General features: G+C 58.4%; 1 protein-coding gene across 3 annotated transcripts in view; it reads left to right on the top strand.

Annotated features, from left to right (window-relative positions):
* The first annotated feature begins 2,704 nt into the window (after positions 1-2,704).
* Positions 2,705-19,395, top strand: part of Mmel1 (membrane metalloendopeptidase like 1) — a 39,062-nt gene continuing 22,371 nt past the window's right edge. For 2 of the 3 annotated variants that reach the window (XM_070036932.1, XM_070036931.1), the window contains exons 1-9: positions 2,705-2,812; positions 4,987-5,188; positions 13,322-13,399; positions 13,888-13,947; positions 14,453-14,614; positions 14,762-14,842; positions 16,761-16,856; positions 17,246-17,364; positions 17,853-17,918. In XM_070036932.1, the coding sequence (XP_069893033.1) occupies positions 5,044-5,188; positions 13,322-13,399; positions 13,888-13,947; positions 14,453-14,614; positions 14,762-14,842; positions 16,761-16,856; positions 17,246-17,364; positions 17,853-17,918 (807 nt within the window). In that variant the 5' untranslated portion in view covers positions 2,705-2,812; positions 4,987-5,043. The remainder of the gene's footprint in view (positions 2,813-4,986; positions 5,189-13,321; positions 13,400-13,887; positions 13,948-14,452; positions 14,615-14,761; positions 14,843-16,760; positions 16,857-17,245; positions 17,365-17,852; positions 17,919-19,395) is intronic. The other variant, XM_070036933.1, reaches the window with a different exon arrangement.

Here is a 19,395-nt window from a genome sequence, read left to right as displayed (position 1 = left end):
CTGTTACAGCGTCATAAATGGGCCCACAGTTCCCCTCCCCCCACCCAGAACCCACTACTCCCCACACACACCCCAGGACCCACAGTTCCCCTCCCCCTACCCCACTACTACGCACACACCCCAGGACCCACAGTTCCCCTCCCTCCCACCCCACTACTCCCCACACACACCCCAGGACCCACAGTTCCCCTCCCTACCCCCACCCCAGAACCCACTATTTACCCTCTCCACCCCTACCCTGGGACCCACAGTTCCCCACCCCCACCCCAGGACCCACTACTCCCCGCACACACCCCAGGACCCACAGTTCCCCTCCCCCCACCCCACTACTCCCCACACACACCCCAGGACCCACAGTTCCCCACCCCCACCCCAGGACCCACTGCTACCCTCCCCACCCTACCCTGATGACGAGGGGCAGAACTGGTCACTGTCCACATCCCCACCCACTGGAGCTCAGCCGGGCTTTGTCTCAGAGAACTGTCCCCAGCCCAGGGAGGTCCCCAGACCATAACCCTCTGACAGTTCAATGGAAGAGTCCAGAACTGAGCTGGAGCGTGAGCCCAGGGCCCTGCAGCTCATGCTCTGCAAGTCCACTGGCCAGCCGCATGGTCACCCTCCACGTGCCCGGCTGCAGCTGAGAGAATGTGGGACCAAGGGTGCCCCAGGGAAGGCCGCTGGTGACCTTTGGCCTCTCCCAGGTCACTGGACCGTCATGTCCCGGATTCTCTCCACCAAGCAGCCTGCTGTCACTCATGCCGTGAGTGGAGACAGCGCTGTGCTGACCAGAGTCCCCACGGGGCATCCAGGCCAGCCGACCCACGCTCTCACAGGTATCAGGTTCATGAGCTAGCTGCCCCTGGCCACCCACACCCCGTGGCCCCCACGCCAGGAGCTGTGCCCTCCCAGGGCTGATGAGTGGACGGGACCAGCGTCCTTGGACTCCGGAGACTGCTCCCACTAAGAGGCCGAGCCCCGCGCTGCCACTCGGAGTCTCAGGGTCCCATTCCTTCCTCTTCCACAACCTCATTTTCCCCTAAGAGCTGGAGGGACCGCAAACATCACCGGAGCTGCAGCAGATTTCCTCCAGTGATCTCAGCAGTACGGCTGGGGCCGCAGGACCCAGGGATCCTGGTGGGCCGAGAGGCCTGTGCTCTCCTGGGACTCACTGTGTCCAGAGGCCTGACTGTGTCTTCCCATTGGCATACAGATGCCCAGGTGAGCCCACGTCCTCCCGGTCACCTGGGCTGCCCTCCGGAGCCTGGGCACAGGACACGCACAGCAGGTGATGGCTGGCGTGGCCAGGAAGCCCTGGCGTGGCAGGTCCCCACAGGTGGCCAGGGACCAAGCCCACGCGAGGGCCGCCCCGGCCTGCCCCAGGACCGCCCCCCCCCCCGCGCACGTGCACACCAGTGCTTGACAGGCAAGGTCCACTGGACGGGCCACACCACCAGTCCATCTGAAGAACTGTGAATCCCTTGAAATCATGGACCTGGTAGCGGCCCCGTTCAGAGACGGCAGACCTGGCCTGGGAAGCAGGCTGGGGTCAGCAGTGACCCCAACGCCCCCTCCCCCAGCTCACCCTCACCCGCCCGGACTCCGGCAGCTACGTCTGTCCACACACTGGCCTTGCCACTGGGCAGCATTTTCTTCTGCCTGCACTCTGACCAATCCCCCAAGTCCCACTTGGCACGTGAGGGGTCTGAGGCCCTGTCACGGAAGCCCCCAGCAGAGGCAGTGCAGGGCCTTCCTTCAGAGGCAGCATGCTGGGTACCAGGGCGGGGGGGGGGGCGGGCTCGGAGGCCAGCACTGACACAGGGGCGCAGGACCGAGGGTCTGGAAGCTGGTAACCAAGTCAGGCCTGGAACAGGGAAGCCTGGATGGGGTGGGGCACCTAGGATGGGGCGGTCTGGGATGGGGCGCCCGGGCTCCGGCTGAGATTGACTCTGCTCAGAGCCCACCCCCTCCCAGCAAGTAGGCCGGGGCCCCTGCTGGTATCTGGGACCCTGGGGGACAGCTCTGGGTAGAGAAGGGCTGCCCTGCCTCTCCAGCCAGCCTGCCTGCCCCCACATTCCCCATGGACCATGCATAGCAGCATCTACCCCTGGCTGACATGGCAGCTGGGCCGCCCTGCAGCCTGGCCCTCCCTCCAGTCAGCAACAGCAAGGCCCACCTTGCTTGCAAGGCCCTAGGAGCCCACCGCCCTCATTAGAAGGGAGAGAAGACAGGGACAGGAACTCCCAGGCCAGGTGAGCACCTTTCTTCCCAGCAGCCCCTGGGGCTTATCAGACTGAAGGTTTGAGGAGAAAGGAAGAGGAGCCTGTCCGGTGGCTCACGCCTGTAGTCCTTGCCACTCAGGAGACTGAGCTCAGAGGCTTTCTGTCCAAAGCCAGCCTAGACAGAAAAGCCATAGATTCCATCTTGATCAGCAAAATACCAGACTGGAAGCATGGCTCAAATGGGAGAGTGCCAGCTGTAAGCAATCCAGCTGAGAAGGCGCGTAAGGCTCTGCCATGAGACCGTCATAAGAAGAAGTAACTGCAGGGGAAGGGAAGGGAGGGGTGGGGAGGCACTCGTGGGGAGGACCCTCACCCCCAGGAGCCTCGCCTGCCCCTCCCCCACACGAGCCCACGGAACTCCAGAGTGCCCAGCATCACAAAGGAGGCGGGAAGTGACCTCACCGCGAGATCCTACCTGATACCACTCTCCTCCATCGGGAGCCCCACTCCCTCGACTAGCTTCACCCCAGTTCTGGGACAACCCAGCCTTCAGGGCCCTGGCCAGGGGGTGGCCACTCCTGAGAGATCACAAGGTGAGTGAGCCAGGGCTGGCCCTAGGAGGACCCTGCCGGCGCCCGATGGCTGCGCTGACTGCGGCGGGGAGGGAGCCTCGCGCCCCTGCTGCCCAGGATCTCCGGCGCCCGGGCAGGGGGCCGCGCCATGCGGCTCCACCACCAAAAGCTCCCTGCCCTCTCCACAGCAACGCACAGAGGCCCCCAGAGCGTCTCCACGGAGACCAGCTGCAGCTGGGCCTGGCCACCACAGGCGCCAGCCACGGCCCAGCCCCCCGCTCCCGTCCTGTCCCAAGCACAGACCCCTCGCACCACCCTGTGCTAGCTGGCCCTGTCTGAAGGTGTTATTATTATTGTACATGAATTCACCGCGTTTGTAGGCCAGAATGAAGTGAACTGGCCAAACTGTTCAAAGTCACAAGACTAGGGGGACGTGAGGCAGGCTTCACAGACAGGGCTGATGCGCTGGCCGCCGGGGGGGGGGCACTCAGGGAGACCTGCCCGTGGGCAGCTGCGGCCTCTGGGGCGCGGCAGAAGTGGGAATACCGCCACAGCGGTGGAACCGTGTGAACAAAGTGACCCTGCAGAGCAGTATGAAGCTGGTGACGCTTGCTTATTTGAACTTGGAGGCCAGGTCAAGGAAGGCCCCCCAGAAAGGTGGACTGGTGGAGGGAGGAGAAAGGGCATCTGAGGCTGGGGAGAAAGGTGTCCAGAGGCACAGCCCAAGCTGATGGGGCCACGGAGCCCTGGGGTGACGGCAGGGGAGCAGTGACCTCTGAGCTCAGCACTGGTGGGGAGTAGAGGGGTGAGACTTCCTGGGGAGGAGAGTGTGGGACAGAGACCCTCAGAGGAACTCAGAGAGTCTGAGGGAGGGCTGGCTCCAAGAAGCCTGAAGGAGGCCGCTGTGGGGCCGGGGGGGGGGGGGGGGCAAAGCCAGGGTCCAGCTCAAATCAGCACCACATTGGAAAACCAAGAAGACCTGCTGGCCCTGCCACCTTTGTAGGGACTGACTGGCAGGGCCCAAGCAGTGTCCAGCCCTTCCTGAGTTGGGGCACTTGGCAGACAAAGCCCAGGCAGGTGAAGAGACACACATGAAGCCAGGCAGCAGTGGCTCTCACATGGAGGCTGAGGTCTGAGGATGGAAGTTCAAAGCCAGCCCCAGAAGGAAGGCTAGGAGACTCTTACCTCCAATTAACCACCAAAAAGCCAGATGTGGAGTTATGACTTAAGTAGTAGAGTGCCAGCCTTGAGCAGAAAACTCCAAGAAATACAAGGGAAAGCACTAAGCCATGAGTTCAAGCCCCAGTACCAGCACAAGAAAAGGAAGGACAGAGAGAGAGAGAGAGAGAGAGAGAGAGAGAGAGAGAGAGAGAGAGAGAGAGAGAGAGGAAGAGAAAGATAGAAAAGAAGGAGGGAGGGAGGGAGGGAGGGAGGGAGGGAGGGAGGGAGGGAGGGAGGGAGGGAGGGAGGGAAGAGAATCTGGGAGCCCACACTGAGCCAGAGCAGAGCTGAGGCCCAGGCCCATGGAGCACACTCAGAAGTCTCTGTCCCCATGGACTTCCCAGTCTAGCCTGTGGTGTCCTTAGCAGCAACCTGTCCCCGGCCCTGTGGGTCTCCCACTGCCGCCCACTACTGCCCACTGCCTGTATGAGAAGATAGAGGAGTCGGGCCCAGCTGCGCAGCGCCGGGCGGCTGCCTGACCTGCACGGTCACAGCGCTCTGGTGGGAACCCATCCTTCATTCCCCTGTGGCTCCTGGCCTCCAACAGGAAAGGAGGGCACAGCGTGCCCACAGGCTGAGCAGCTCCCTTCCTGAATCCCGGATGTCCCCGCAAGGCGCCCGGCCCACTGGTCCAGGACGCATCCCCCACCACCCCTGCACCAGCTCGTCAGGCAGGCCCCCTGCGAGGCCCGGGGCAGCCCTGGGCTTCCTGGGCCAGGCAGCATCTGCATCCTGGGCTGAGAGCAGAACCATGGGAATGGAGCTGACCTTGAGCCCAGCCTACCGCCCCAACCCGCCGCAGTGCCTCCCCGGCGTGGGGAGCCCAACCTGGAGACGGCTACTGAGGGACTCCTGCTCGCTGGGCGCCCAGAGCCCGACATGTGGGCTAGTGGGGAGAAGCAGGGGCCGCGCATCCCAGCCAGCGGGCCGGGCATCAGGAGCTCCCCGCCGCCTCTCCCTGCCCTGGCCTGCAGGTCGCTCAGCCGTGCGCCTTCCGTCCCTCCTCCGTCCGTCTGTCCGGAGTCTCACTGATGGAGAAGTCTGAGAGCCCGGTGGGCATCATGGAGCGAGCCGGTGGGCCCGGGAAGCGCAGGGGCTTCCCGCCGTGGGGGCTGCTGCCTCCCCTGCTGCTGGTGACCGGCGCGCTGGTGGTGCTGGGCGTCCTTTACAGCAGAGGTGAGTGAGCGCCCCGCGCCCGCCCGCGCCCCGCACCCGCGCCTGCTCACAGCCGTCCCTGAATGGGACAGGAGCCCGCCCAGGGCTCGCGGCTCCCAGGGCTGTGCAGGGACACTGACCTGCAAGGAGCTGGCAGCCCCTTCCAGAAAGCTCTGCTGCGGCTGGAGCTGGAACCGACACGGGTGCCGCGGTGTGCTCCCCACCCACCCCTCCGCCTCGGCCCGACTCCTGACGCATCCCCGCCCCCTCCCGCCAGCCCCCTCCCCAGCCTCAACCTCACAGCCCGCCGCAGAGCGCGGCTGCAGTTCCCAAAGAGCCCAGCAGCTGGAGCCCACGGCCTGGAGCCGGCCCCTCCCCCACTGCACCCCTGCCCCTCCCTCACCCCCTACAACAGGTCAGGTGACAGTCACCAGGACCTGGTGTTTTCCCAGGCTCCGGTGTGAGGCCCTGGGTGCTCCCCGGGACCCTCGTCTCCTCTGACCCCCACAAGGTCCCGTATGGAGGGGCAGGACGGTCTCTGGCCCACCAGGATCTCCCTGGGGAGCCAAGAGCCCAAGAACCTTTGTTTGGGACTCACTGGACTCAAAACATGGGGTTTGAGACTTCTGGGGAACAAAGCCCAGCCCCCACCATGGAGCTGTGAGGTGGCGGGGAGGGTGCGTGCAAGCCAGGAGACTTCTAGGTAGGCCAAGGAGCCCATCCCACAGGAAAGACCTGCTTGCTGCGCTCTCTCCTGTGATCTCGGATGCCAGGAGGTCTCTGCCCTGGCCTCTCTCTGGGTCTGCAGGCCAGCCTCTGGCCTCGCTTCAGGAACTCACTGGGCTATGGCCCCCTCGAGTGCCTCCCAAGGCCATACAGTCTCATCTTCTTGGCCGGAACTCTTGTCCCCCAGAAGGACCAATGACCCAGCCTTGGCCGGGTCCTGGATCTGTGCTGGCAGGAGGTTTTTACATTATTCACTTCTTCTCTGAGCTTTTCCTGACTCTTCATTCGTTTATACTTTTTTTTTTTTATTTCCAGGTGGATATGAGCATTTAGTTGCCTTTTTTACATTATTGCTGATTTCTGGCCTAATTGTGCTGTTGTCAAAATCTTCCCACCATTGCCATGAGATTCTCTGGGGTTTGGTGAGCTCGCCTTGGAGCTGATGCTCCGTCAGGTTGACACACAGTCCAGGTGTATACTGTGGGGCATGCTGGCAGCAGCGTGTGCCTCCCAGGAGGCAAATCCAGTCTGGTGTATATTTGCATTCTTCATTCTCTTGTCTGGTAAAAGATGAGTGTGTGTGTGTGCGCGCGCGCGTGCGTGTGTGTGTCTTATGCTAGAGAGTTGTCAATTTTCTGTAGTTGTGTAAAGCATTGACCTACCTTACCCAGTTAAGACTATTATTGGGGCTGGGAAGGTGGCTCAGTGGTAGAGTGCTTGCCTTGCATGCATGAGGCCCTGGGTTTGATTCCTCTGTACCACATAAGCAGAAAAAGCTGGAAGTGGCGCTATGGCTCAAGAGGTAGAGCACTCACCTTAAGCTGAATCGCTGAGGAACAGCGCCCAGACCTAGAGTTCAGGCCCCACGACCGACAGGGGGAAAAAAAGACTTTATTATTTTACAGATACAAAATTTGGTATAAATTGTAAAGTTGCTTTGATCAATGTAACACAATGTGACACTTAGCTGTACACGTGAGATTAATCTATTTTCTACCACATATCATTCTGCAGAAATGCTTTCAATCCTGTCTCAATTCTGTTTTCCTTTCAGTCCCATTCTGCCTTGCACATATGAACACAGCTCACTGCCATTTGCTTTGTCTGTTTTTCCCATTCCTTTCTCTGGAAACATTTTCTATCTTGCATCAGATGTACCCCCTTGCAGCCGTGAATAGCTTGCATTTTGGTTTTGTCTGTTTGCAGCCCCGTGATTACCGAAATGTGTCTTTTTGTCTACTGTGTGCATTGTGTTTCCAACGCCTGGCTCTGCTCTTCTCTTGCTTTTGTTTGGATGATCTATTATTATTCATTCTACTTCCCCTCGATCTGCTTGAAGCTTTTATATCTCTATGCCCTTGAGGGTTATGGTAGGGCTTTTTTTTTAATTACTTGCTATTTAAAAGTTACAGGTAAACTTTTTTTCCTGAAACTGTTTTGAGCTTGCTTGCTCAGCTGGTGCTTACCACCAGAACTATACCTCTAGATGGCTTTTTTCCGGTTATTTTGAGGTCCTGAGTTCAAATCCCAGTATGCCAAAACAAAAAGAAACTCAGGCCTGACGGAGACCTGCAGGACCTTGTCTGCATTTTGCAAGGCTCTCCGGGGATTCATCTGCACATGAAAGTTTGGGCAGTGGTCACCCGATTGTCCATTGTAAAAAAAAACCACAGGCTCAGCCTGTCTCACTCAGAAAGTGCCACAGGGGCTGGTTAACAACCTGGAAAAACATACATTTATTCTCCCACAGATCTGGAGACTAAAGTCCAACATCAAGGTGCTGGCACTTTGTTTCCCCTGAGAAGCTGCTTTCTGGCTGTGTCCTCATGTGGTGTAGCAAGCACACACAGGTGTTTTCTCCTCCTCTTACAGGGACTCTGTCCTCCCCAGCCAGGACCTCACCATCATGACTTCATGTAATCTTTACCACTCGGTAAAGGCGCCATTTCCAAGTACAGTCACACTGGGAGTGTGAACTTGGTATGGACACAAAGTCAGCCCACCTCATGTGGGAATCTTCTAAGCAAGACCTCAAAGATGCACGACCCCAAGCAATGCAGGCCTTTTTTGTGATGAGAGTTGAATCCTGCTGCAAAATAATATATCAGCAGTAAATCCTGAGCTTTTATAGATGTGGGAATACCTTTCCTTGGTATGCATCCTTCCGTGAACGTTTGGACAAGCAAATCTGGGCCTAGTGGTTTCCCTCAGGATGGTGGAGATCTGGGTCCACTGTCCTTTGAGTTCCATCGCTGAGGTCTGAAGTCAGCTGCCAATCTAGTGGCCACGGGTTTGTCAGATGAACCATCTTTTTTGTCTGAATTTTCTCTTCGTCTTTGCTGGTCTGCATTTTAGCCATGAGTTGTCATAGCTAAGACAATTCTGAATCCTGTTCCATTTTGTACTGTTATGATTCCTGAATCAAAGCATTAATAACATTTGCCAATTCCAGACAACCTCAGTCGCCATCTTTTTTGGATATTGTATCACATTATCTCCATTGTTTTCCTTCTACAATTCTGATTATGGGTCAAGGCGTGTGGCTCAGCAGTGGATTGCTTTCGTTGCATACATGTTTGATACTACTCTACCAGATATTAAAACAAAAAAGTTCTGATTACATATATGCTCAGTTTTTCTCTCTACTCTCCACAACTCAACTTTCCCATTGTATTTTCCATCTGTTTGACATTGTTTTAGATTCCTGGTAAATTCTATAAAATGGAATTCTAATTCACAAAATCTCTCTTTAGCTATGTTGTATCTAGTGCTTCACCCACTATTCTGTGTTATGGTTGCTTATAAACCTCAACTACTTTTTTTTTGGTCGTTGTTGGGCTTGAACTCTAGGCCTGGGCACTGTCCCTCAGCTCTTCAGCTCAAGGCAAGTGTTCTACCACTTGAGCCACACTGCCATTTCTGGTTTTCTGAGTGGTTTATTGGAGATAAGAGTCTCATGGGCTTTCATGCTCCAGCTGGCTTTGAACATGACCCTCAGATCTCAGCCTCCTGAGTAGCTAGGATTATAGGTGTGAGCCACTAGCGCCCGGCTAATGTCTTATTTATAGGGTTTTCAACTGATTCTTTTACAACATGATTTTTAAAAAATTATTTCTTGTTCCTATTCTCAAGTATTTTATTCTCTTAAGTTTTATACCACTTAAGCATTGGTGCCTTAAAACCACCCCAATACCCAGTGGCTTATAATATTAAATTTTCAACACAACATATACCCATAGTTTGGGCTGGGGTCAGCGGATCCAGTTCAGGCTCAATGGACAGCTTTGTTCCTTGGGAGTTCTGTCCACCTATGAGGATGGGGCCGTTCCTCTCCTGAAAGGGGTAAGAATTCAAGAGGACAAGTGAAAATACATGGGCCTTTGCTCAGAACTAGAATGCTTCCACTCCCACCTCATCCCCTTGGCCAGAGCAGGTCACATGGGAAATCCTCATGAAATCCCATGAGCAAGAGGATTAGTGGGGACCATACCTCTTTAGTGGTGACAACAGCAAAGTCATACAGCCCAGGATGCAGAGAGGAGTCATAATTAGGAGCTGATGCACCATCTTCTGGGTCAGATCTAAGGTCTGAGACACCTCCACCCCAAGGGTCTATGCTGCTGCTGTGATTTCTCACACATGGCAGATCTTTTTGTAAATCCCTGTCTGTGGGACTGCTATGCTATATGCCTGAGAGGTTTCCTCTGAGAATACATGTTTGTTTCCATCAGGTACCCTGGGACACGACCAGCCTTTGCCTGCATCAAGTTGGTTCTTGGCATGAGTTTCCTTGGCCACAGGACTCAACTCCCACACCTAACAACCCGCTCGGAAATATACGTTCTTGTGGGAGAATAGGTGTGGTAACCTTTTCTATTTCCAAGTGTCAGAGGAAGAGGAAGAGAGAAAAATGCAAATTACTTAAATCAAGGTCTTATTCAAGTGAAGGAATTTGGAAACTTTTATGCAGGAGGGAAAAACTTTTAGGAAAGAAAACTTTCACAGGGAATGTCAAAACTTCTTTTGTTTAAAATGCAGAGACTGAAAACATTGAGAGAAGTTATTCAAGCAGATGTAAAAGAGCAAAGAAAAGATGGCATGTTGGTTGGGTTTCTGTATCTATGATGGGGAACTATCCATGTGGTGTGTGTTTACTTCGCTTCCTGGTGACCACATTTTAACCCTAGCATCCTTTGTGTCCAGGGGGACTGTGGCTTTGCTTTTTTTCCTACTTGGAAGAAGAGATTTTATTATTATTTTTTTGTCAATTGTGGGGCTTGAACTTAGGGCCTGAATGGCATACCTGAACTTTTTCACTCAAGGCTGTCTACCCCTTTGGGCCACAACACCACTTCTGAGGGTTAACTGGAGATTAGAATCTTGTGGACTTTCTTGCCCAGGCTGGCTTTGAACTGCAATCCAGATCTCAGCCTCTAAGATTACAGGTGTGAGCCACTGACATCTGGCCGGAAGAAGAGATTTTTGAAGCTGGAAAATGGAACTCTGCCACACGCCACAGACATGACCTTGGACACCTTACCTGGATGTGTCCATAGAAAATCTCACCAGCTGTTTGTGAGAATTAACAAGAGGCCATAAGTGAAGTTGGAAAGCATTTCTATCCCCTTATGAGCCCCTAGGGGCTCCCTCCAGCAGGAAGTCCATGGAAGCCCATGTTGGGAATGTGGAAAGGCATGACCAGTGGTGTGTTCCACATAGGCAAGCCCTGTTCTTCCAGAACTATGCCCTCTGCCTCCCCATTCTGGAGCTCACCACTTCCCAACAAACTGGGCATCAATTGGTTTCTTGTTTCTGCACTGAAGATGTTGGGCTTTTCGTAGCATTTCTCATGGAGACAAATTCTTTCAACTTTAGTCTGAAATGTCTAGTTCCTTTTTCTCTTTGAAATATTTTGTTTCCTGTCAGTTGTGGGGCTTGAACTCTGGGCCTGGGCACTGTCCCTCAGCTCTTCAGCTCAAGGCGAGTGTTCTACCACTTGAGCCACAGTGCCGCTTCCAGTTTTCTGGTGGTTAGAGATGAGTCTCATGGACTTTCCTGACTGGGCTGTCTTTGGACCAAAATCCTCGTGCGTAGCTAGGATTTCAGGCATGAGCCAGCTCTCTTTGAAATATTTTTATTTTAACCTGTTCCATCTCCCTCTAGCTGGCAGTGTTTCTAGTGGGCAGTCAGCCATCAGTCTTACTGCTGTTCCCCTGAACACAAGGTGCGCTCCCCAAATGCAATGTGTTACCTCCTGTCTGCCTGCTTCTAGAAACTTCTCTGTACCTTTAGCTCACAGCATTCTATGTCTGCAGGTGTATTTTTCTTTGTATGCATCATGCTGTGGAATGTTGAGCTACTTGGATGGGCCAGTTTGTCTTGTACCAATTTTGAAAATTTCCTAGCTACGATGCTTTCCAAGATTGCTCTCTAGAACTCTAGACACATACATGTTTGATGAATTAATTGTCCACAAGTTTCAGATCTTAAGTTCAGATAATATTACGTAATTTCAGGGGGGGCAGAAATGCGTGTATACATAGTAAGAGAGTTCCTTCAATCATCTCTTCTGTTTACATGAAATACTGGGCACAAGTAATAAACCAATATTCATACAGGGCCGGGCACCGGTGGCTCATGCCTGTAATTCTAGCTACTCAGGGGGCAGAGATCTGAGGATCGAGGTTCAAAGCCAGCCCAGGCAGGAAAGTCCATGAGACTCTTATCTCCAATAAACCACTAGAAAACCAGAAGTGGCACTGTGGCTCAAGTAGTAGAGCACTCGCCTTGAGCTGAAGAGCTGAAGGATAGCGCCCAAGCCCAGGGTTCAAGCCCCACGACTGACAAAAAACAACAACAACAACAATATTCATACATTGCTATTAACCCCATTGTGTAATGGTCAGAGATTCTCTTCTCTGCTGTGTTCCTGTTAACAAAGTGCACGCTACTTAGATTAACGCATTTCCCTCTCGTGTCCTATCTCTGGTCCAGGCTCCTACCAGGATACCATGTGACACTTGGCTGTTGTGTTTTCTTAGCAATTCTTTACTACCATAGCTTCTTAGACACTTGTGGGTTTTTTCTTTAAATGATCTGTCTGACAGCTTTGAGGAGTACTGGCTAGGCATTTTGTAAAATGTTCTTGAACTTGGACTTGTCTGATATCTTCCTTATGAGGAAGGGTAACGTGTGTTGAGAGAAAGAAGAACAGAGCTCACGGCTGCTGTCAGCCCTGACCACCTGGCTTGAGGGAGCATTTCCCAGGTCCCCATACTCTCCTCTTACTGTTCCTCTCCTTAGCATCCTCCTCTCTGGGTGGAGGTCACTCTGTGCAGTTCTCCCTCATGCAGCGGGGAGTGAGGACCACTTCACTGGTGGCAGAGCAGCACACATGGTATTTGCAATTCTCCTGCAGGAGAGAGCTATCATTTTCCCTCGTTAATTTATTCAAAGGTTTGTCCCATCCCGGTATGGCCTCCTGAATATTTACTACATTTGTGTTATTTGGTTTGGAGGGCTGGTTTAGTCACATTCCCATTTCTAATGACTACCCCTCTTTTCCCTGAAGTTGAGCAGAAGCTCTTAATCGTTTGCCTCAACCCAAGCACCGTGCATCAGTTCCTCCTCATCCCGCCATGTCAGGGGTGAGGGGCCGCCTGAGGGCAGGCCGGGTCTGCCCAGCACCAGGCCTAGCCCATAAGATCACCAGGTGTTGGATTAATGACCCTTGTGAGGGCAGGCCTCAAGGCAGCTCAGGCGATTTTTGAAATACAGTCTGCTTTATTTCCCCGAGGCCAGGCGGAACAGCAGTTCTCTGTGTTTCTCAGCACAGCTGTGCTGAGAAGACAGGTGGACACCACCACACCCAGGTTTCTATTGATTCAGATGGGCCTTGCACCACATTGTCCAGATCTCAGCTTCCAGAGTCACTAGAATTATAGCAATGAGGCACTGCACACAGCTATAAAGGAAAGTTCTAGAAGCACAGCCTGCCCTGCCCTGTCCCTGCACCTGGGGGCTCCCTTCTGTCTCCTGACCTGCACCTGGACCTGGGGACCCCTTCTGTCTCCCTGCCCCGGGCCTGGGGGCCCCCTTCTGTCTCCCAGCCTGTCTCAAGGCAGGGCTTGTGGGGAGGGGGGCCTTGCCCTTCAGCAGACCGGGAGGAGCGGAGTGGGGGTAACGGCTGTCAGTGGTTCAGCACCTCCCTGCACGGAGCTCCTGTCCCCCTAATTGAGCCAAGTATCCCACCCTGATGAGACACCCCCCCCCTTGCATGGTCTGCTCCTGGAAGGCCCGTCTGCCCAGGTCTTGGTTTCCCTGTACCAGCGCTGCTGTGGGGTGTAGGGGCACACCACTGCCATCCCCAGGACCTCGGAGTGGGGCTCAGGTGGGACCCGGTGGGCTGAGTGCTGTGTCTTTCCCCAGGGAAGCAGCTGCCTTCCTTTACTAGCTGGCTGTGCTTCTCACAGGAAGAGAAGACGGTTGTAAAACGAAAATCCCGAGGTAGCCTTTGCCTTCCCTGACATCAGCCCCCAGAGAGTGGCTGGCACCTGGGCATCTGGGCCCGTGGCGGGCGGGGGCGCACCCGGGGAAGGGGGCTCTGTGTGCGCAAGAGGGAGCCGCAGTCTGTCAGCAGGCACCTACTGTGTGCAGGAGGCCCTCCTGGCACTGGGGAACCAGTTGGCCACAGGGACGGCATCTGGCACCTGCAGGAGGAGCTGGGGGAGGCGTCCCTAACGGTGCCTCAGCCTGTGGGGGCCCTGGGCTGCTGTGGTGACTGCAGCAGTCCTATCAGAGCTCAGACCACGAGGGGGAGGACCCAGACTGGGCTCCCGACCCTCAGGGCCTAAACTAGTCCAGGAGGTAGGGGCGGGGTTTCATACCACACCCACCCAAGCCCCTCCCCCCCAAGGCCGCCCCGCCCACCCGCTGCAGCCGGCCCTCACTTCCCTCCCCTCTCCTAACGCTCACTGCGGGCTCCTTGTCCCCAGCTATCCAACAGCCAGCACCCATGGATGAAGTCTGTACCACACCAGGCTGCGTGACAACAGGTAAGCCCCTCCCCCGGGCCCGGCGGGATAGGAACCCGCGGTGACTTCTGGAAGCAAGCAGAATTCTCAGAGGAGTCCTGAGTGGAAAGGTCTCCCATGGCCTCCACCAGTAGGGAATACCAGGCCCCCCTGTCCCCAGCACACTCTGGGTCCTGGGACATAGCTGCCCCTCCCCCCGGAGGGACCAGGTACCCCAGGGAGCACGGGGAGCCAGGAGCCAGGCTGAGCCCTTCCTAAAAGCAGGCACCCTTTCCACCAGCGGCCTCCGCCCTGGGGCAGAAATGCCAGAGGCCTGGAGGGGCCACAGGGGCTCCTGCGGTTCAAAGGGACGACCCCAGGGCTTGAATCGGTTGTCCCTCTTGCGTCCAGCCTCAAAGCAGCTCAGAGAGGGAGACTTATTCCCCAGGGCACACAGCCTGTCCCCAGGACTGGAGACTGCAGAGACGGTGTCAGGCCTCCCCCAACTCAGCTCCCTCTCCCTCCCGCGCCCGCCGGGGGTGGGCAGCTGCCAGGATCCTGCAAAATATGGACCCAACCAAGAAGCCGTGCGAGGACTTCTACCAGTACGCGTGCGGGGGCTGGCTCCGGCGCCACGTCATCCCCGAGACCCACTCGCGGTACAGCGTCTTCGACATCCTCCGGGATGAGCTGGAGGTCATCCTCAAAGGTGGAAAGCGGCCACTGCCTGGAGGGCGTTGCGGGGTCCAGCTGGGGCCACGCACAGAGGGTCGCCGCCCTGGGCACCCGGGAGCATGCTGGGAGAGGCCCCCGTCCCCAGCAATCTCCTCTGTCCAGCCTTCTCCTCTGCCCACAGGGGTGCTGGAGAATTCCACTGCCAAGGACCGGCCAGCTGTAGAGAAGGCCAAAATACTGTACCGTTCCTGCATGAATGAGAGTAAGTGGACTTGAAGGGGTCAGCTCCCAGAGCTGCCCGCACCCCGGCCAGCAGTAGCACTACCTGGGGCTGGTACAGGAGGATCTGTATGCTGCGCTGCCCAGCTGGCCAGGGGCCAGGCTCCCTATGCGGTGCAGGCTCACCACCAGACCTGTGTCCATCACCCAAGACACACTCTGTCCAATAGCAGCAGGCCAGTGGGGTTCCTGCCTGGGAGGCCAGCAATGTGTGTGCATGGGACACGTGTACGTCACGTGTGCATGTTATCCTGGATGCGTGTACATTAGTGTGTGTTGCACTGTATGTTGTGGTGTGCGTGTATGCATGTGGACTATGGGTGAGTGTATGTTGTGTGTGTGTTTGTATACACATGTCTTGTCTGCAGGGCTGTGTGTGCACATGGGTATGTGTGATGATGTGTAGATGTGTGTTTATGTATCTTGTGTGAATGGCTATGTGTCCATATGTGCATTGGGGGTGTGCACGCATGTGCATATGTGTGAAGGAACATGTGTAGGTGGGTGTGTACGTGTTTGGTGTGTGGTTGTGTATGCGCGTGCTTGTACACATGCGTGCGTAGGTGTGTTATGGGGAAGGTTTTCAGTGCCACGGTTCCTGTTTAAAAGACGTGCATGCTGAGGATGCCCCTGGCCCAGTCCCTGAAGCGCTGTGGCTGGGCTTGCAAACCAGCCTCTGGGCACCCCCTCGGCACCTCCACCAGGCTCACCCGGCCCCCCTTCCCCGCCAAGAGGCCCCCCTTCCCCGCCAAGAGGCCCCCCTTCCCCGCCAAGAGGCCCCCCTTCCCCGCCAAGAGGCCCCCCTTCCCCGCCAAGAGGCCCCCCTTCCCCGCCAAGAGGCCCCCCTTCCCCGCCAAGAGGCCCCCCTTCCCCGCCAAGAGGCCCCCCTTCCCCGCCAAGAGGCCCCCCTTCCCCGCCAAGAGGCCCCCCTTCCCCGCCAAGAGGCCCCCCTTCCCCGCCAAGAGGCCCCCCTTCCCCGCCAAGAGGCCCCCCTTCCCCGCCAAGAGGCCCCCCTTCCCCGCCAAGAGGCCCCCCTTCCCCGCCAAGAGGCCCCCCTTCCCCGCCGCCCGCCTGCAGGCGCTGTCTGTGGTGGCTCTGCCCCCCATCCCCCCGGCTCTGCCCCCCTCCCCCCCGGCTCTGCCCCCCCTCCCCCCAGCTCTGCCCCCCTCTCCCTCCAGCTCTGCCCCCCTCTCCCCCGGCTCTGCCCCCCTCTCCCCCCCGGCTCTGCCCCCTCCCCCCTGGCTCTGCCCCTCTCCCCCCCGGCTCTGCCCCCCTCTCCCCCCAGCTCTGCCCCCCTCTCCCCCCCGGCTCTGCCCCCCTCCCCCCCGGCTCTGCCCCCCTCCCCCCCGGCTCTGCCCCCTCCCCCCCGGCTCTGCCCCCCTCTCCCCCCGGCTCTGCCCCCCTCCCCCCCGGCTCTGCCCCCCTCTCCCCCCCGGCTCTGCCCCCCTCCCCCCGGCTCTGCCCCCCTCTCCCTCCAGCTCTGCCCCCCTCTCCCCCGGCTCTGTTTCCCTCCCAGCCAGCCGGCCGGCCCTCATCGCCACCCTGGCTCTGCACACGCCACACGTTCTTAGCTTCATTTGGTGTTCTCTCAAGGTTTGATCGGATCGGCACCATGAGTGGCAGCTTGCCTCTCCTGAGAGCAGCAGCTGGTCTCTGTGGACATTCTCTCCTGTGTCCTTACTCCCTTTGCCCAGGCTTGCCTCCCTGCTGCCAGCTCCCAGGCCTTCATCCTGGTCCGAGGGCTCAGGACTAGTGTCAGCCCCAGGGCCCTTGCATGCCTGAGCGCAGTCCTCGCAGGCTGCTGGGGCTGAGTGCGCAGGAGGGTTGGGCGTCGGTGGCGTGTGATAGCTCGTGGCCAGACCCCTGGAGTGCAGGTGACTGAGCTCTGCCTCTCTTCTCAGGTATGATAGAGAAGCGAGACTCCCAGCCCCTGTTGAACATCTTAGAGGTGGTGGGAGGCTGGCCGGTGGCCATGGACAGGTGGAATGAGACCGTAGGTAAGGCCGAGCTGCTCCCAAGGGACGCCAAGAGGCCCGTGTCTGCCAGAGCCGGCCTCGGGGTCCCGGGAGATGCTCAGGTCCCACAGCAGGAAAGCGACCCCGGCTGGGACAGAGCCTCTGTGTGGCCGGCCCCCCGGGGGTATCCCAGGCCCTGCCGGGTGCGTGAGCTCTGGGAGGCACGTGGGACAGAGTGGGTGGCCCTGAGCTGACACAGGAAGGGGGCGGGGATCTCCCCCCAGCCCTCAAGGCCCACGGTGGACCCTCTGTGGTGAGCCAGAGGGTTCCCTTCCAGGCCCAGAGTCCCAAGCTTAGGAGGGCAAGGGGCCAGGCTGAGACCCAGACCCCCCCCCCCCGCCTGGTCTCCCAGTGCGATGCTCACTCCCCAGGCCCCAAGTGGGAGCTGGAGCGGCAGCTGGCTGTGATGAACGCACAGTTCAACAGGCGCGTGCTCATCGACCTCTTCATCTGGAATGATGACCAGAACTCCAGCCGGCACATCATCTACGTAGGGGTCCCCCTGGGGGCTGGGTGGGCAGCCCCCTGCATCCCGCACTGGGGGTGGGACGTGGCAGGGGCATCAGGTCTGCGTGTAGATCCAGCTTCCCGCTCCCTGCCCAGGCCCACTTCGGAGCCTGCAGGGCTGCAGGGGGGGGGGCAGGGGTGAGTGGAGGGGGCAGGGCTGGGAGGGGGGTGCGGGGCAGAAACAGAGCTGGGGCCCAGGGCTGAGCTGGGAGGGCATGCAGTAGCCTGGTTCTCACAATGAGACCTTCCACACCTGGGTAGAAAGCCTGGCCTGAGAACCGTGGCTGCCACAGGTGCATGCTGGGCGGGCTGAGGGCACTGGCAGGCCTGGTGTGCATCCCCCTCCTCCAGCCCAGCCCCGCAGCGGGAGCAGCATGCCACAGCACCCCCTGAGGGGGGAAATCAAGGGTCGCACTGCACAGGGTCCTGGGCACCGCTGCCCATGACCAGGGTCACACCTTGTGTTTCCAGATAGACCAGCCCACCTTGGGCATGCCATCGCGCGAGTACTACTTCAATGAGGGCAGCAACCAGAAGGTGAGCGTGCGCCCCGGCCCCCCTCGCGGCCTTGGGTCCGCTGGTACCCAGGACTCCCAGCTGCCACCAGGCCTTCCAGCCCCACAGAGAGCTTCCCTGAGCACTTGGGCTTTAAGCCTGAGTGTTGCGGATGCAATGTGGACATGCAGCTTCGACCGCCCCCTGCCAGTTCAGGGGTGAGCCCACCAGCCAGGCAGCCTACAGAGCAGAGGGTGTCACCCCAACCACCTGTGCTGACCCCCGTCCATTCTACCAGTCCCCAGAGGCCCACGGGCAGTCAGCCCTGAGCCTGGCCTGCTCTGGCCTCAGGAGGTTGGTGAGGAGAGGAGCGAGGGAACCTGGCAAGCTAGGGCCAGGGGCCTGGAGGCCGGCGGCCCAGGGACAGCCAGGGAAGGGCTGCGGAGACCCAGGCTCAGGAAAGAAGGCAAGGGGCATGGAGGACAGTGACAGGCAGGGCGGACGCTGCCGTGAGGGCCTCCTGGAGGAGGGGGGCCCAAGCTGGGCTGGGAAGGATGGGTTAAGCCAGAAGGAAAGACCAGAAGGCCCATGAGCAGAGGCTGGAGGCCAGGTCGGCCTAGTGGTATCGGCCTGTGGGGTGCCAAGCCGTTCAGAGGGAGGAGAGGCTGCTGTGGCTTCGGCCTCGGAGGTAAGTCCCTCCCGGGATGGGGAAGTGGGGTGGCCCACGTGCTCCTGAGAGGGTGAATCTCTGGCCAGGCAGCTTGGCCGGGGCCTCCCCGAGTCCCCACCGGGCATGGCCCTGCCCATGCAGCCCACAGGGCTGTCTCGGGCCACAGAGGCTCCGCCACGGGCCACGTGGCCAGCAAGATGCGGCGGGGACGGGAGCTCAGCCAGGAGCTGCCCAGCAAACCCTGGGCACTTGGTTCCACAATGGGGCGGGAAGCCGAGCCGGCCCTCAGAGCACGCCAGGGCCACACAGCCTCGTACTGGAAGTGAGGTCACGGCCGCGGGCCCAGCCTGGGCAGGGCCAGCGACACAGAGCCCGCTGGACCAGCGTCCGGGGTGTACCACAACCGCATCCCCCTCCTACCGCACCCCACGGGCCTCCCAGGGTGTACCACAACCGCATCCCCCTCCTACCACACCCCACGGGCCTCCCGGGGTGTACCACAACCGCATCCCCCTCCTACCGCACCCCACGGGCCTCCGGGGTGCACCGAGTCACACCCCCACCCCACAGACCCCCCAGGGTGCACCACAACCACATCCCACTCCTACCGCACCTCATGGGCTTCCCGGGGTGCACCGGGTCCCCCGCCCCCACCCCACAGAGCCTCCCGGGGTGCACCGGGTCCCATGCCCACCCCACAGAACTTCCCGGTGTGCACCGGGTCCCCCGCCCCCACCCCACAGAGCCTCCCAGGGTGCACCGGGTCCCCCACCCCCACCCCACAGAGCCTCCCGGGGTGCACCGGGTCCCACCCCCACCCCACAGAGCCTCCTGGGGTGCACCGGGTCC

This window comes from Dipodomys merriami, unplaced genomic scaffold (genome assembly GCF_024711535.1).
Source record: "Dipodomys merriami isolate MVZ:Mamm:240054 unplaced genomic scaffold, mDipMer1.0.p SCAF_28, whole genome shotgun sequence".
In the NCBI taxonomy this organism is placed as follows: Eukaryota; Metazoa; Chordata; class Mammalia; order Rodentia; family Heteromyidae; genus Dipodomys; species Dipodomys merriami.
Note: the sequence above shows the minus strand (reverse complement) of the source record. Positions and strands in the feature narration are given on the sequence as shown.